Source organism: Nycticebus coucang, chromosome X, assembly GCF_027406575.1.
Source record: "Nycticebus coucang isolate mNycCou1 chromosome X, mNycCou1.pri, whole genome shotgun sequence".
NCBI classification, from domain to species: Eukaryota; Metazoa; Chordata; class Mammalia; order Primates; family Lorisidae; genus Nycticebus; species Nycticebus coucang.
The window spans coordinates 2,012,008-2,028,501 of record NC_069804.1 but is presented as its reverse complement, the minus strand read 5'-3'; the positions used below and the strand labels follow the sequence as shown (position 1 = coordinate 2,028,501).

The following is a 16,494-nucleotide window of genomic DNA, read 5'->3' as shown; positions in this document are numbered from 1 at the left end:
GGTGCCCTCCACAACACCCAGCCATTTTTTTTGTTGTTGTTGCAATTGCTACTGTTGTTTAGCTGCCCGGGCCAGGTTCAAATCAGCCACCGTCGGTGTATGTGGCTGGCGTCGTAACCACTGTGATATGGGCGCCGAGCTGTTTTTTTTTTTAATTTTCTTTTTTCCCCCGTTTTTCTGAAATTCCATATGTCTATTCAGGCCCCATAGGTCAGTGTGACAAAGGGAAGCTTTGCAAAGACTGACATCATGATCAGATGAAGCATCACCCAACTCCCATAGTCAGTGCTGGTTGCTAAAGTCGCCTTAATCCTGGTCCAGGCTGTCTCGCAGAACGGACAACCCACACCCAAACCTCCCTGCTGAATTATTTACTTCCTTTTTTTTTTTTTTTTTTTGTGTGTGTGTGTGTTTTTTTGGCCGGGGCTGGGTTTGAACCCGCCACCTCCGGCATATGGGACCGGCGCCCTACTCCTTGAGCCACAGGCACCGCCTGAAAGAGAATGGCAGCCCTGGGTGGGCTTTGAAAAGAAAGAAAAAGAGGAAAAAGCACAGAGCTGCCTAAATATCCAACAGCAGTGGCAACCGTTATTGGCAGAATTTATACACCGCTGAATTGAATGTGCATTTCCTGAACCCATCGTGGGACATACGGTCTTATGAATAAACCCACACGGCTCTTCTCTGTTAGTATCCAAACCCTTTCATCTAGATCCCCTGTGAGACAATTGTCCTACGTTGCTTTGTAGAGGATTTTATTGGCTTCCTCTGACAGGTGGGTTAATTTAAACCAGTCCTTCTGGGGTCAGTAGCTGCTGCAGGAGCCACTTTACAAGGCATAAGTCTGCAGGACGCTTTCCTTACTGAGGACACAGCTCTAGGATTTTACATAACACAGGGCCCCCAAAGGGCAGGAAGATCCTAACATTCCACTTAGACTGTGGTTAAAACATTTAAAAAAGTATGCCCAGAAAGCATAGGATGGTGCCGGCTGGGGCAGCAGCTCCTGAGTGGAATCCCAGCACTTTGGGAGGCTGAGGATGGAGGATGGCTGGAAGCCAAGGGGTTTGGGAACAGCCTGGGCAATATAGCAAGACCCCATCTCTCTCTCTCTCTCTTTTTTGTAGAGACAGAGTCTCACTTTATCACCCTCGGTAGAGTGCCATGGTGTCACACAGCTCACAGCAACCTCCAGCTCTCCAACTCCTGGGCTTAGGCGATTCTCTTGCCTCAGCCTCCTGAGTAGCTGGGACTACAGGTACCCACCACAATGCCGGCTATTTTTTGTTGTTGTTGTTGCAATTTGGCCGGGGCTGGGTTTGAACCTGCCACCCTCGGTATATGGGGCTGGCACCCTACCCACTCAGCCACAGACACTGCCCAAGACCCCATCTCTTTAAAAGAAATTAGCTGGACATGGTGGCTTGTAATCCCAGCTACTCAGGAGGGTTAGGTGGGAGAATCACTTGACTCCAGAAATTTGAGCTATGGTCCCACCACTGCACTCCAGCCTGGGCAACATACCAGACCCAAAAATCAGCTGGGCAGGGTGGTGGTATGTGCTTATAATCCCAGCTACTCAGGAGGCTGAAGTCAGAGAATCGTTTGAGCCCTGTAATTTGAGCTATGATCACAACACTGCACTCCAGCCTAGGCAACATGCAAGACCCTATCTCTAAAAAGTGTTTTCAAAAATTAGCTGGGCAGGGTGGTGGTATGTGCTTATAATCCCAGGTACTTAGGAGACTGCAGTGGGAGAATCACTGGAGCCCAGAAATTTGAATTATGATTACACTACTGCACTCCAGCCTGGGCAATATAGCAAGACACCATCTCTAAAAAAAAAAAAAATTTTTTTTAATTGGCTAGGCATGGTGGGGTGTGCTTGTAATTTCAGTTACTCAGGGGGCAGAAGTTGAAGAATCACTTGAGCCCAGGAATTTCAGCTGTGGGTGCACCTCTGCACTCCAGCCTGGGCAACTTAGCAAGACCTCATCTCTAAAAGAAAAATTAGCTGGGCATGGTGGTGTGAGCTTATAATCTCTGCTACTCAGGAAGCTGAGGTGAGCCCAGAAATTTGAGCTATGAGTGCACCACTGCACTCCAGCCTGGGCAGTACAGCAAGACCCCATTTTGCAAAAAGAAATTAGTTGGGGGTGGTGCCTGTGGCTCAAAGGAGTAGGGTGTCTGCCCCATATACTGGAGGTGGCAGGTTCAAACCCAGCACTGGCCAAAAAAAAAAGAAATGAGTTGGGCAGGGTGGTGGTGCATGCCTGAAGTCCCAGCTACACAGGAGGCTGAGGCAGGAGGATGACTTGCTGAGAATTTGAGGCTGTAGTGAGCTGTGATCACACCCCCACACTCCAGCCTGGGGGACAGAGCAAGACTCCTGTCTCTAAAAACACAAAATAAAAATAAAAGAACGGAAAAAGAGGGACTATGCTGAAATGGGGGGCGGGGGGGTCCTTATTCTGAGTGGGTTTTGCTTTATCACCAGTGGGGTTCCATTTCCTCCCATGTAAACACCTGTAAGATTGAATCCATCCCACCCGAGTGACCTCATTTTAACTTAATCACCTCTATAAAGACCCATTTCCAAACACAGTCACATTCTGAGGTTGTAGGGTGTAAGACCTCAACATATGCATTGGAGGGGACACAATTCAGGATATAACACATAACAGGTGGCCCTCTGAGTGTCATATTTCCGAGGTTCATCCAAGTCGTAGCAGGTGTTAGGACCTCATCTGTTTCAACTTATCAATTCAAAGAAGGACATAATTCAGCCCAGAACAGATTTCAACCATGAGACAGAGGCAACTATGATGCAGGTGGCACTGGACAGCCTGGTGGGGTTGGAAGAGCCCACCAGGGTTGGGAATCTAGAGAGACAATTCCACAGTAGCTCTCTCACCTGCTGCACCCTCCACGATGTTTTTCTCAATCTGTGCCTCCCGTTTGGCATCAGCAAAGGAGGAATAAACATAGTTCTGGTGAATGTGCAAGGCTGTGGGGAGAGGTGGGCACAACAGCTTGGAGAATGAGCTTTTGGAAACCAGAGCTCTTTCAGCAAGGAGAAATGATCATTCCTGGAAACTCACCCAGAGGCTGAGTGGAAGACCTGTTTGAAGACAAGCCACTTTGGGGCAGCTGGGCCATACAAGAGCTGTTTTGTCAGCCTGAAGTCTTCTGCCTCCACACCTTGAAAACCCTAAAGAATCCGCCCACAGGGGCCCCGAGTCTGCTTTGCTGCCCAGTGCCTGGGAGGTGCCAAGGATTTGGGTCTAGAAACCCTGCTTTGAGGAGTTCATGTTGGTGCCTTCACCAAGGAAGCAGGCTGGACAATGGGTTGTAAGCTGAAAGCTTGCAGGACGTGGGCCTCCCCATGTGTGTCAGGGAAAAGGCACCAGGCAACCTCCGCAGCTGCTATTTATTGAGAACAAGCTCCCCTCTGCCAAGCCCAAACCCCACACTGGAATTTTGCAGCTGATCAATTTTCAACTTCTGCCTTAACCTGTAGTGATTGCTCGTATGTTTCATATAATTGCCACTGTCCTCTCTGCTGTCCTGGTTCTTACATAACTTGCTACGTAGATTGTTACATAGATCGCTACATACATTTTTACATAAACTGTCGTATATGTTATTACATAGGTTGTTGCATATCTTATTACATAGGTCACTATATATTCTGTTACATAGGTTGCTACATATTCCGTTACCAAGGTTGCTACAAGTTCATGATGAGAACAAGAATAACGTCCTTAATCCTTGGGGACAATAACCCTTATTTCTTGCTCCCGCTATTAACAGCAGACCCAAACATCTACCCCCACCCCAGCCCAGGATTCTCGAGGTTTTCACCCCCAGGAGAAAGAGCCCCAGTGATTGGGGACAGAGGACTTTCTGCAAGAGAAGACCTCCACCAGACCTTCTCTTCTGAAAGATAGAGACTTGACCACAGCACAGGGTGCTCCGAGAATGGAGCCCACACATTTTCAAAATCAATGCCAGTTGGTCCAGCCTCAGAGGGGTCCCGGGAGGGTCTCCAGGAAACAATAAAAAGTGGCAAATCCAATTTTTCCTTGAAATACCTTAGCACAATCTCCTACCCCCCTCCCCCAAAGTGTCTCATGTGGCAAAAGGGCTTTTGCTCTTTTGCAAAAGAAAACCACCTTCAGGGAGGTTTACACAGACCCAGGACTCCCAACAGAGTTGTTCCAGATCCAGCAGAAATGACAGGGTTAGTCTCATGTCTCCCTAGATTCAGGTCAGGCAGCCTCTGTGGTGGTACCAGGCTAGGAGCCTTACAAAACAGCAGGAGTGCTGCTAGCTCCTGAGTAGGAGATTCAGAAAGTCAGAATACTGGGGTAAGACACAGCCCCGAACTAGTGGCTCAGGAAAATCACTGGAGAGCTGCTGGAGGTTCAGGGAGGTGACAGGTCAAAGAGCCTTCATTTCCACCTCCCCACCCCGTTCTGCACCCACCCTGCAGCCCACCAGTTTCCCACCTGCCTACCTGGGGTGTCAGTATTTTTACCTAAATGATGTCTCGATTCGATTCCAGATATAACACACACACACAAAGTGGGGGTATCTCATCTAGTTTCAAGAAAATACTCTTTGGGTGAAATACACTATCTTACTTAAAAAAGAAATAATCTTGAAGATGAGATGCTTATGGGGGAGCCAGCTGGAAAAGTTTTTTTGGACTCTCAGTAGCCATTATTTTGCAGGAAGGACAAAGTGCTTCGCATGCACCGACCTCCCCTCTCAAGTACTCCAACAGCTGCAAACACAGAGGTATCTCCAAGGGTACAGGTGCATGGCCTGGGTGTGGCTGAAAGGCAGAGAGACCTCGGAACCCTCCGGCTTCCTTTGTGTGAAGGGATAAAGACAAACCTTACCGTGAATTTGCTGTGTTCCCTTGACCAGGCCAGAGTGCACAGTTTTTCACTCATATGCCTGCCTGGATCACACTAAGAAGATGTTTTCGGGATGTGATGAACATTGACCATCAGTTGACTTTATGCAAAAGGGACTGACCCTCAGCCACATGGGTGGGTCTCATATAGTCAGTTGAAGGCATAAGAGAAAAGACCGAGATTTCCCAAAGAAGAAGGAATTCTGCTTTAAGACCTAAGCATACAGGCCAGAGCTGAACCCCATCTGTACTAAAAATTTTAAAAAACATTAGCCAGGAGTTGTGATGCCCACTGGTAGTCATAGCTACTTGGGAGGCTGAGGAAGGAGAATCACATGTGTCCAGGAGTTTGAGGTTGCTGTGAGCTAGGCTGAGGCTATGGAACTCCTGAGATACAGAGTGAGACTCTATCTCAAAAATAAAAAGAAAAGAAAAGAAGAGAAATCCTACATGATTTTCCAGGTTCTTGGCCTGTTCTACAAATGTCAGACTTGCCAGGTCCCCAAACCATGTGAGACAAATTATTAAAATAAATACCCCTTTCTTGATTAATTAGATGGATAGAGAGATGGTTGACAGAAGGATGATAGATGACAGATAATAGATAGATAAAAAGATGAATAGACAGATGAATGAGAGATGACAGACGAAATATATGGGCAGATACAGATAGATGGATAGATATATAATGATAGATAAACAGTACATGATAAATGAATACATAGGCACACACTGCTAGGGACAGAAAAATGACAGGTGATGATGGTGGATAGATAGGTGACGGGAAGTTAGATAAACAGGTGGACGGGTAGATGATGGGTGGTGGATAGATAGGTGATGGGAAGTTAGATAAACAGGTGGACGGGTAGATGATGGGTGGTGGATAGATAGGCGATGGGTAGTTAGATCAACATGCGGATGGGTAGATGATGGATGGTGGATAGATAGGTGATGGGTAGTTAGATAAACAGGTGGACGGGTAGATGATGGATGGTGGATAGATAGGTGACGGGAAGTTAGATAAACATGTGGATGGGTAGATGATGGATGGTGGATAGATAGGTGATGGGAAGTTAGATAAACAGGTGGATGGGTAGGTGATGGGTGGTGGATAGATAGGTGATGGGTAGTTAGATCAACATGCGGATGGGCAGATGATGGATGGTGGATAGATAGGTGATGGGTAGTTAGATAAACATGTGGATGGGTAGATGATGGATGGTGGATAGATAGGTGATGTGTAGTTAGATCAACAGGTGGATGGGTAGATGATGGATGGTGGGTAGATAGGTAATATGTAGTTAGATCAACATGCGGATGGGTAGATGATGGATGGTGGATAGATAGGTGATGGGTAGTTAGATCAACATGCGGATAGGTAGATGATGGGTGGTGGATAGATAGGCGATGGGTAGTTAGATAAACATGCGGATGGGTAGATGATGGATGGTGGATAGATAGGTAATATGTAGTTAGATAAACATGCGGATGGGTAGATGATGGATGGTGGATAGATAGGTAATATGTAGTTAGATAGACATGCGGATGGGTAGATGATGGATGGTGGATAGATAGGTGATGGGAAGTTAGATAAACAGGTGGATGGGTAGATGATGGATGGTGGATAGATAGGTAATATGTAGTTAGATAAACATGCGGATGGGTAGATGATGGATGGTGGATAGATAGGTGACGGGAACTTAGATAAACAGGTGGACGGGTAGATGATGGGTGGTGGATAGATAGGTGATGGGAAGTTAGATAAACAGGTGGACGGGTAGATGATGGGTGGTGGATAGATAGGTGATGGGTAGTTAGATCAACATGCGGATGGGTAGATGATGGATGGTGGATAGATAGGTGATGGGTAGTTAGATCAACATGCGGATGGGTAGATGATGGGTGGTGGATAGATAGGCGATGGGTAGTTAGATAAACATGCGGATGGGTAGATGATGGATGGTGGATAGATAGGTAATATGTAGTTAGATAAACATGCGGATGGGTAGATGATGGATGGTGGATAGATAGGTGATGGGAAGTTAGATAAACAGGTGGATGGGTAGATGATGGATGGTGGATAGATAGGTAATATGTAGTTAGATAAACATGCGGATGGGTAGATGATGGATGGTGGATAGATAGGTGACGGGAAGTTAGATAAACAGGTGGACGGGTAGATGATGGGTGGTGGATAGATAGGTGATGGGTAGTTAGATCAACATGCGGATGGGTAGATGATGGATGGTGGATAGATAGGTGATGGGTAGTTAGATAAACATGTGGATGGGTAGATGATGGATGGTGGATAGATAGGTGATGGGTAGTTAGATAAACATGCGGATGGGTAGATGATGGATGGTGGATAGATAGGTGATGGGTAGTTAGATAAACATGCGGATGGGTAGACGATAGATGGTGGATAGATAGGTAATATGTAGTTAGATAAACATGCGGATGGGTAGATGATAGATGGTGGATAGATAGGTAATATGTAGTTAGATAAACAGGTGGATGGGTAGGTGATGGATGGTGGATAGTTAGGTGATGGGAAGTTAGATAAACAGGTGGATGGGTAGGTGATGGGTGGTGGATAGATAGGTGATGGATAGTTAGATAAACATGCGGATGGGTAGATGATGGATGGTGGATAGATAGGTAATATGTAGTTAGATAAACATGCGGATGGGTAGATGATGGATGGTGGATAGATAGGTGATGGGTAGTTAGATCAACATGCGGACGGGTAGATGATGGATGGTGGATAGATAGGTGATGGGTAGTTAGATCAACATGCGGATGGGTAGATAATGGATGGTGGATAGATAGGTGATGGGTAGTTAGATCAACATGCGAATGGGTAGATGATGGATGGTGGATAGATAGGTGATGTGTGGTTAGATCAACAGGTGAATGGGTAGATGATGGATGGTGGATAGATAGGTGATGGGTAGTTAGATCAACATGCGGATGCGTAGATGATGGATGGTGGATAGATAGGTGATGGGTAGTTAGATAAACAGGTGAATGGGTAGATGATGGATGGTGGATAGATAGGCGATGGGTAGTTAGATAAACATGCGGATGGGTAGATGATGGATGGTGGATAGATAGGTGATGGGTAGTTAGATAAACAGGTGAATGGGTAGATGATGGATGGTGGATGGATAGGTGATGGGTAGTTAGATAAACATGCGGATGGGTAGATGATGGATGGTGGATAGATAGGTGACAGGAAGTTAGATAAACAGGTGGACGGGTAGATGATGGATGGTGGATAGATAGGTGATGGGTAGTTAGATCAACATGCGGATGGGTAGATGATGGATGGTGGATAGATAGGTGATGGGTAGTTAGATAAACAGGTGAATGGGTAGATGATGGATGGTGGATAGATAGGCGATGGGTAGTTAGATAAACATGCGGATGGGTAGATGATGGATGGTGGATAGATAGGTGATGGGTAGTTAGATAAACAGGTGAATGGGTAGATGATGGATGGTGGATAGATAGGTGATGGGTAGTTAGATAAACATGCGGATGGGTAGATGATGGATGGTGGATAGATAGGTGACGGGAAGTTAGATAAACAGGTGGACGGGTAGATGATGGATGGTGGATAGATAGGTGATGGGTAGTTAGATCAACATGCGGATGGGTAGATGATGGATGGTGGATAGATAGGTGACGGGAAGTTAGATAAACAGGTGGACGGGTAGATGATGGATGGTGGATAGATAGGTGATGGGAAGTTAGATAAACAGGTGGATGGGTAGGTGATGGGTGGTGGATAGATAGGTGATGGGTAGTTAGATCAACATGCGGATGGGTAGATGATTGATGGTGGATAGATAGGTGATGGGTAGTTAGATCAACATGCGGATGGGTAGATGATGGATGGTGGATAGATAGGCGATGGGTAGTTAGATAAACATACGGATGGGTAGATGATGGATGGTGGATAGATAGGTGATGGGTAGTTAGATCAACATGCGGATGGGTAGATGATGGATGGTGGATAGATAGGTGATGGGTAGTTAGATCAACATGCGGATGGGTAGATGATGGATGGTGGATAGATAGGTGATGGGTAGTTAGATAAACAGGTGAATGGGTAGATGATGGATGGTGGATAGATATGCGATGGGTAGTTAGATAAACATGCGGATGGGTAGATGATCGATGGTGGATAGATAGGCGATGGGTAGTTAGATAAACATGCGGATGGGTAGATGATGGATGGTGGATAGATAGGTGATGGGTAGTTAGATCAACATGCGGATGGGTAGATGATGGATGGTGGATAGACAGATAAACAGATGGACAGGTACGGACAGTCTCTCACGCTAAAGCAGGCTCTGTGAAGCTGAGCCCTATTAACGTCTAACATTTGGGGCTGAACCCCTCTGCAATGCTGTCATCCTGTGAGCTACAAAACGTTGACCAGCTTCCCTGGATTGACTGACCGAGGCCTGAAGTAGCAACCCAAAGCTTCCTGTTGTGACAAGGAAAAGCCAACAGCTATTGCCAAGCGTCCTGCGAGACCATTGCTAGTTGACAACATCTGAAATGGAGCAGCTCTTCCTCTCGCCATGACTCTGCACTGACACAGGTTGAATCAGGAACCACAGAGTCGCCCATCCCCTGTGGCACAAATCTAAGAGGCTCAGTCCAGCTGTAAACCAGCTGCCTGGATGCAAACTCATCACATCTCAAAGGGATGCCTGATTCCAACTGGGCATCATCCGAGGTGCTCCTTAAAGTACAGGTTTCCTGGCTCCCAAATGCCCCACCTACACCTGCTGAATGAAAGGGTGGAGGTTGGGGTGGTGTCGTTAGTGCCAGCTCCCTCCGAGGTGACTACCTGCACATCAAAGATTAGGGATCACGGCACTAAATTGCTGAGCAGGTAAATGACCAGCATGTGGCTTTGTTTTTACACCCACAAATTTGTTAGATCAAAGGACGGTTGGCAGCAGGATGAAAAGTAGCTGATGCGGAAAGTGGTAAGAACAGAAGCCCCACGGCGGCCCACACGGTGAGGTTGGCGTAGGTCGCAGTCCCTTGCCCTGCCGTGGTCGGTTTGTTGCCTTAGAGGAGCTTCACCATCTGTCCACATCCCAACTCTCAGAGGTAGACCAGACAGCTGAAGGCAGCAAGTCAGAAAACATAACTTGGCACAGCCCCTGACCTATGTTCACTCAGCAAGGAAGCGCTCAGAAACGTATTGTATTCCATTTCCTTTTAAATTTACTCATAGAAACGCAGTTCTATACAAAAGCACACACATTTCAAGTCACGTCATATATGGGAATAATGCATGTGCAAAAGACGGTCAGGACTAGTGAATATATAGATAGTGAATAGGTATCATTTTCTTTTTAATTGTTTAAATTCATGTACAACAAACATACATAGTTTCAGCACACACATGATAGTTTATTTTATTTCAGGATGTTATAGGTGGGGGTACAAATGTTTTGGCTACATGAATTGTTTTTGTACAGTTGGAGACAAAGTTTTAAGTGTGCCCTGTACCTGTTGGGTGTGAATGTCCCCACTGCCCCGGGCCTCTCCCACCTGCTTGCTTTTAGTTTTATCACCAAATGTGCACGTGAAGATTGACAGGTTAGTGCTAATTTAATAATGTGCTCAGGTGCTGTTCATTTTCCGATTCTTGCAATATTTCACCTAGAAGAAGGGTCTCCAGTTCCATCCAGGTTGTTAGAAAAGGTATTAGTTCATCTGTTTTTTTTTTTTTTTTTTTTTTGCAGTTTTTGGCCAGGGCTGGATTTGAACCCGCCACCTCTAGCATATGGGGCTGGCGCCCTACCCCTCTGAGCCACAGGCACCGCCCAGTTCATCAGTTTTTTAAATAGCTGAGTAGCGCTCCGTGGTGCACACGTGTACTCCACTCATGTTTTTATGGGCACTTGGTTTGATTCCACATGTCTGCAGTTGTGAATTGTGCTGCAATAAACATTTGCGCACAGGTATCTTTTTTTATAAAATAACTTTTCTTCCCCCTTTGGTAAATACTGACTAGTGGGAATCCTAGATCAAATGGTAGGTGTATTTTTAGTTCTGGGAGGTCTCCAGACCAGTTTTTAGACAGCTTGTGATAATTTAATACATTTGTGTAATTTCTAAAGATAAAATTAGTGTACTTGGGATTCTCATTACCTTAGATATTCATCTTTTTTTATTTTTTAATTTTTTTGGTGTTTCATGCTGATTAGTCTTTTTAATCAGGTCATAACCCAAGAACACAGTAAGTAAAGCAAGCAGACAGCCCTCAGAATGGGAGAAGATATTTGCAGGTTATGTTTCCAACAAAGGTTTCATAACCAGAATCCACAGAGTACTCAAATTTATTAACAAGAAAAGAACAAGTGGGGCGGTGCCTGTGGCTCAGTGGGCAGGGTGCTGGCTTCATATACCAAGGGTGGGCAAGTTCAAACCCGGCCCCAGCCAAACTGCAATGAAAAAATAGCCAGGTGTTGTGGTGGGCACCTGTAGTCCCAGCTACTTGGGAGGCTGAGGCAAGAGAATCCTCTGAGCCCAAGAGTTTGAGGTTGCTGTGAGCTGTGACGCCACAGCACTCTACCGAGGGTGACATAATGAGACTTTGTCTCAAATAAATAAATAAAAATTCAAAAAATAATTGTAGCAATGATTTACACTCATGTTAACCACAACAATGTCATTTCTTTCTTTCTCTTTTTCTTTTTTTCTCTCTCCCTCTTTCTTTTCTCTCTCTCTCTTTCTTGAGACAGTGTCTGCCTCTGTCACCCAGGCTAGAGTACAGTGGTGTCATGATAGCTCACAGCAGCCTCAAACTCCGGGGCTCAAGTGATCCTCCTGTCTCAGCCTCCTGAGTAGCTGGGATTACAGGTGCCCACCATGCCTGAGGCATTTTGTATATTTTGTGGAGTTGGTGGTCTTGCTCTTGCTCGGGCTGGTCTTGAACTCCTGGCCTAAAGTGATCCTCTTGCCTCAGCCTCCCAAAGAACTGAGATTACAAATGTGAGCCATGGCACCCAGCCTGTTTTCCTTAAGATGTCTGTAGCAACCATCCCACCAGCCTTGCAGAATGCCTTTGGAGTCTCGTGAACTTGTCCCCTCTCCAGGTGGTGATGTGATGATGGTGGGGGTCGGGCACACCTGGGACTAATTACCCGGGACTCAGGACGTACTCAGCCACCGCCTGTACACCTCACTTTCACGGACACATCCTGGTCCAGACTTACCTTCTTCTCCCTCCTCAAACCTTGCCCAGGATGTGTGTGCAGGGAGGGGGCATATTGGAGAAGGGATCGTTCTGATTTTTGGAAGGCAAGAGTCGGTATAAAGCAGGGCACTCATATACATTTTTCCCAGAGACAGGTGAAAGAGGGCATCTGGTCAGCCATGAGAGCCACCTGACCCCCTGCAATACTGTAAATTCTGCAAAATGTAAATCCCTCTTCTGCCCAACAGGATGGTGTCACCCACCCTGCACTGCCAAAGCCCCCTGCTCAGGTCTAAATCCTGCCTCTGCATTTGGCCAGTAGTGTGGCTTTGGACAAATGATGGATGTGGCCTGTACCCATCTGTACCCTGGCATCCAGCACAGCACCCCCACCACGGGGCTGGGTGAGAATCTACTAAGTTAAAACATACACAGTGAGGGGCAGCGCCTGTGGCTCAAGGAGTAGGGCGCCAGCCCCATATACCCGGGATGGTGGGTTCAATCCTGGCCCTGGCCAAAAACTGCAAAAATAAAATAAAATAAAAATAAATACACAGTGAGTAAAAAGTGCCCCTGTCCTTAAAATACCATTGCAGGGAGGATGCATGGTGGAGGATTTCCTTTTTTTTTTTTTTCTTGTGGAGAATGTTTGCGTGGATGTGGAGAGAAGGGAACACTTCTACACTGCTGGTGGGAATGCAAGCTAATATGGCCTTTGGGGAAAGGAACTAAAAGTGCACCTACTGTGTAATCCTGCAATCCCCCATTAGGTTTTTGCCCCGATGATCAAAAATCATTTTACAACAAAGACAGTTGCACCAGAATGTTAATTGCAGACCAATTCATAACTGCCAAGTCATGGAAGCAGCCCAAGTGCCCATCCACCCATGAATGGATTAACAAACTGTGGTATGTGTACACCATGGAATACTATGCAGCCATGAACAAGATGGAGACTTCACATCTTTTATGTTTACCTGGATGGAGCTGGAACATACTCTTCTTAGTAAAGTATCTCAAGAATGGGGAAAAAAGTATCCAATGTACTCAGCCCTACTATGAAATCAGTATATAGTCTCTTACACGTTCATAGAAATGGTAAAACATAACTATAGTCCAGAACGAAGGGGGGAAGAGGAAAGAGGGGAGGGGTGTAGGATAATATTTAGAAATAAACATAACCTACATCATACAGGAGCGAGTTTACACCCACGGCCAAGCTGCTGTTTGTTCGCGTCTCTGGTCACACAATAAGGGGTGGGGGGAAGTCGGGAGGAGGGAGGGTTTGGGGGGGATACAACCTAATATGTATAATGCAATGATACATTTCTATACTATTAAGAACAGAATATGAGTGTTTTTACCATAACCAATAAGTAAGCAAGGAGACAGTTATGTTACCAGTTAGATGCAAACATTCCACATTGTATATCAAATCAGCACATTGTACCCCATAAATGCATTAATGTACACGGTTATGATTTAATAAAGAAATATAACATATACAACAAAACAAAACAAAAAGAATGTAAATGAGCATCTAAAGTCTCCATAAATTTGCAGTGAACTGAACGGGTAGCTGAAAGAAGCCGACGTGCCATTGTCCATACCAGACTGAGCAGCAGAGAAGCTCCTCGCCTTACCAAGAGGCTCTGCGCCCGTCCTCAGACAGCTGAAAATATCTGAGGTTGAAAATGCACTCAATGGGGCGGCGCCTGTGGCTCAAAGGAGAAGGGCGCCAGCCCCATACGCCAGAGGTGGTAGGTTCAAACCCAGCCCTGGCCAAAAACTGCAAAAAAAAAAAAAAGAAAAGAAAATGCACTCAATGTGCTGTGCCTAAGCCACAGCAGGTCCCAGGCATCTAACCAAACCTATTTTATTTACTTATTTATTTATTTTTATTTTTTGTAGAGACAGAGTCTCACTTTATTGCCCTTGGTAGAGTGCCGTGGCCTCACACAGCTCACAGCAACCTCCAACTCCTGGGCTTAGGCGATTCTCTTGCCTCAGCCTCCCAACCAAACCTATTTTATAATAAACTGTTGCACATCTCATGGAGATGTTATGGACTGCCATATTGAAAGTGAAAAATAGAATCGTCGTTGAGTTTCTACTAAAGGAGTGTGTCTCTTTCACACCAACACAAAGTATAAACATCATAAATCAAGGGTCAGGTGCAGTGGCTCATGTCTACAACCCCAGCAGTCTGGGAGGCTGAGGCAGGTGGCTTCCTGAGCTCAGGAGTTGGAGACCAGCCTGAGCATAAGCAAGACCCCGTCTCTACAGAAAATAGAAAAACTAGCCGGGCGTGGTGGCAGGTGCCTGTAGTCCCAGCTACCTGGGAGGCTGAGGCAGGAGGATTTCTTGAGCTCAGGAGTTTGAGGCCAGCCTGAGCAAGAGCGAGACCTCATCTCTAAAAAAAAAAAAAAAAAATAGTTTCATGATATGGTGGGTGACGGTAATCCCAGCTACTTGAGAGACTGACGCAAGAGGATCGCTTGAACTCAAGAGTGTGAGGTTTCTATGAGCTATAAGCACTCTATCCAGGGTGACAGAGTGTGACTTTGTCTCAAAAAATAAAAAAATTAAAAAAAAGAAAGAGGGGCGGTGCCTGTGGCTCACTGGGTAGGGTGCCGGCCCCATATACCGAGCCAAACTGCAACAACAACAACAACGAAATAGCCCGGCGTTCTAGCAGGTGCCTGTAGTCCCAGCTACTCAGGAGGCTGAGGCAAGAGAATCCCTTAAGCCCAGGAGATGGAGGTTGCTGTTAGCTGTGATGGCACTCTACTGAGGGTGATAAAGTGAGACTCTGTCTAGAAAAAGAAAGAAAGAAAAGACATATCGCAAATCAAACCATCAAAGTCGAAACTAAGTGTGCATTACACATTCTAGGGGTTGGATTGCCCAAGGCAATAGGGTTAACTCCAGCTGTTAACCACCACACACAGCAAGGAGGAGAAACTCTTAGACGTACTTTTCTGGGGGCTGAATTTACTCACTACAGAACATTTCTGCAAACACTACTTAAGCCCTGAACCAACTTGGGGACCCACATCTTCCTACAAACAGAAGCAGCTGAATGCATTTGCCAAGTGGTCCAGACACAGAGTTAACAACAGCACAGAGTTTTAGGAAATTATCACGGCAGATTCAGGGCTCTGCAGGCCCATGACCCAGCTACTCCCACGTTAATAACATCCATGTCCTCCATCTGGATAAACAGGAAATACCACTCCAGAAACATGCGAAAGAAATCTTCCAGTTCCTAACAGACAGCCCTTCTCACTCCTGCGGCTCCCCAATTATTGCATCCTCAAGAATCACAGTGTTAAAATGAATAAAGGAACTTAATCGCCCGCCAGATGCTATACACTTCATGACCTCATTAGAGTCCCTTATCTGGGTCCTTAGTCCTGGACCGCAGGAGGGGAAGCTCTCAAGTTCATTTTCAGGTTTAGGGCACACACAACTCACATGATTCTCATTGGTAAGAAGCACAAATGCCATTTGTGAAAAGTTCTAAAAATCCAAGCCAATGCTGCCCTTTAGAGAGACACCATGTCCAAAAAGCCATCCCAGGGGAGGTGACGTTGTTTCGACTCTATTTTGACCATATGGAAACGGGCAGAACTGATTTTTAAAATCAGAAAGAAATGGTGCCAATTGCCCACATGCCCAGACGTTCTTAAGTCACGGCAGGAGAGAGGATACTTGTGAACGGCCTGAGACAGACACAGGGAGCATCAAAGTTCTGTTAGCTGATGCCCTGCCTTTCTGGATCTAATTAAATCCCAGACTCCAAATTGGGTCACCTGCGTGGTTTCCCTTCTCTTTCAATGTCTTTGCTAATAGCTGTTTATTTCCTAGAAACTCCTTCAGAGGGAGATAGGGTTTTTTTTTTTCTTTTTGCTTTCTCTTTAAAGCTACACAAGTACAGCTCAGGCCCTCACATCTCTCCCTCAAAGCCCTTGGCCTCTTACCTTGCACATGCAGCAGAAAACACAGGAAGACGAGACAGGACAGTCCCCACCATGTCTCCATTCTTTTCTCCAGGAGGACAGCGCCTCAGTGGACGCCGCAACCCGGCGGTGGTGGGTTGTGAGTTCCGGCTGCCCCACCCTCCCACTGTGGGCTTGCGTGCTCCCAGCTTGGAAGGACGAGAGGCGATGTCTTCAAGTGGAAACTATTAACAGGACCGTCGTCTCTTTGCCAAAAACAAATGGGGCCCAAACTTGGATTCCAAACTTCACAGCCAGGAGCCCGTGGGACAAGTGTGTGCAAGCCCTGTGACGTCCCAAACAGCCTCCATGGGCGGCCCCTGCCTCTCCACACCAGC

The 16,494-nt window shown here is 46.1% G+C and overlaps 1 protein-coding gene across 4 annotated transcripts in view; it reads right to left on the bottom strand.

Moving 5' to 3' along the window:
- XG (Xg glycoprotein (Xg blood group)) overlaps positions 1–16,494 on the bottom strand; it is a 56,870-nt gene extending 40,376 nt beyond the window's left edge. For all 4 annotated transcript variants that reach the window (XR_008377525.1, XR_008377523.1, XR_008377524.1 and 1 more), the window contains exon 1: positions 16,139–16,494. Coding sequence is in view for 1 of the 4 variants with exons in the window: in XM_053579347.1 (XP_053435322.1) it covers positions 16,139–16,199 (61 nt within the window). In the remaining 3 variants the exon portion in view is untranslated. The remainder of the gene's footprint in view (positions 1–16,138) is intronic.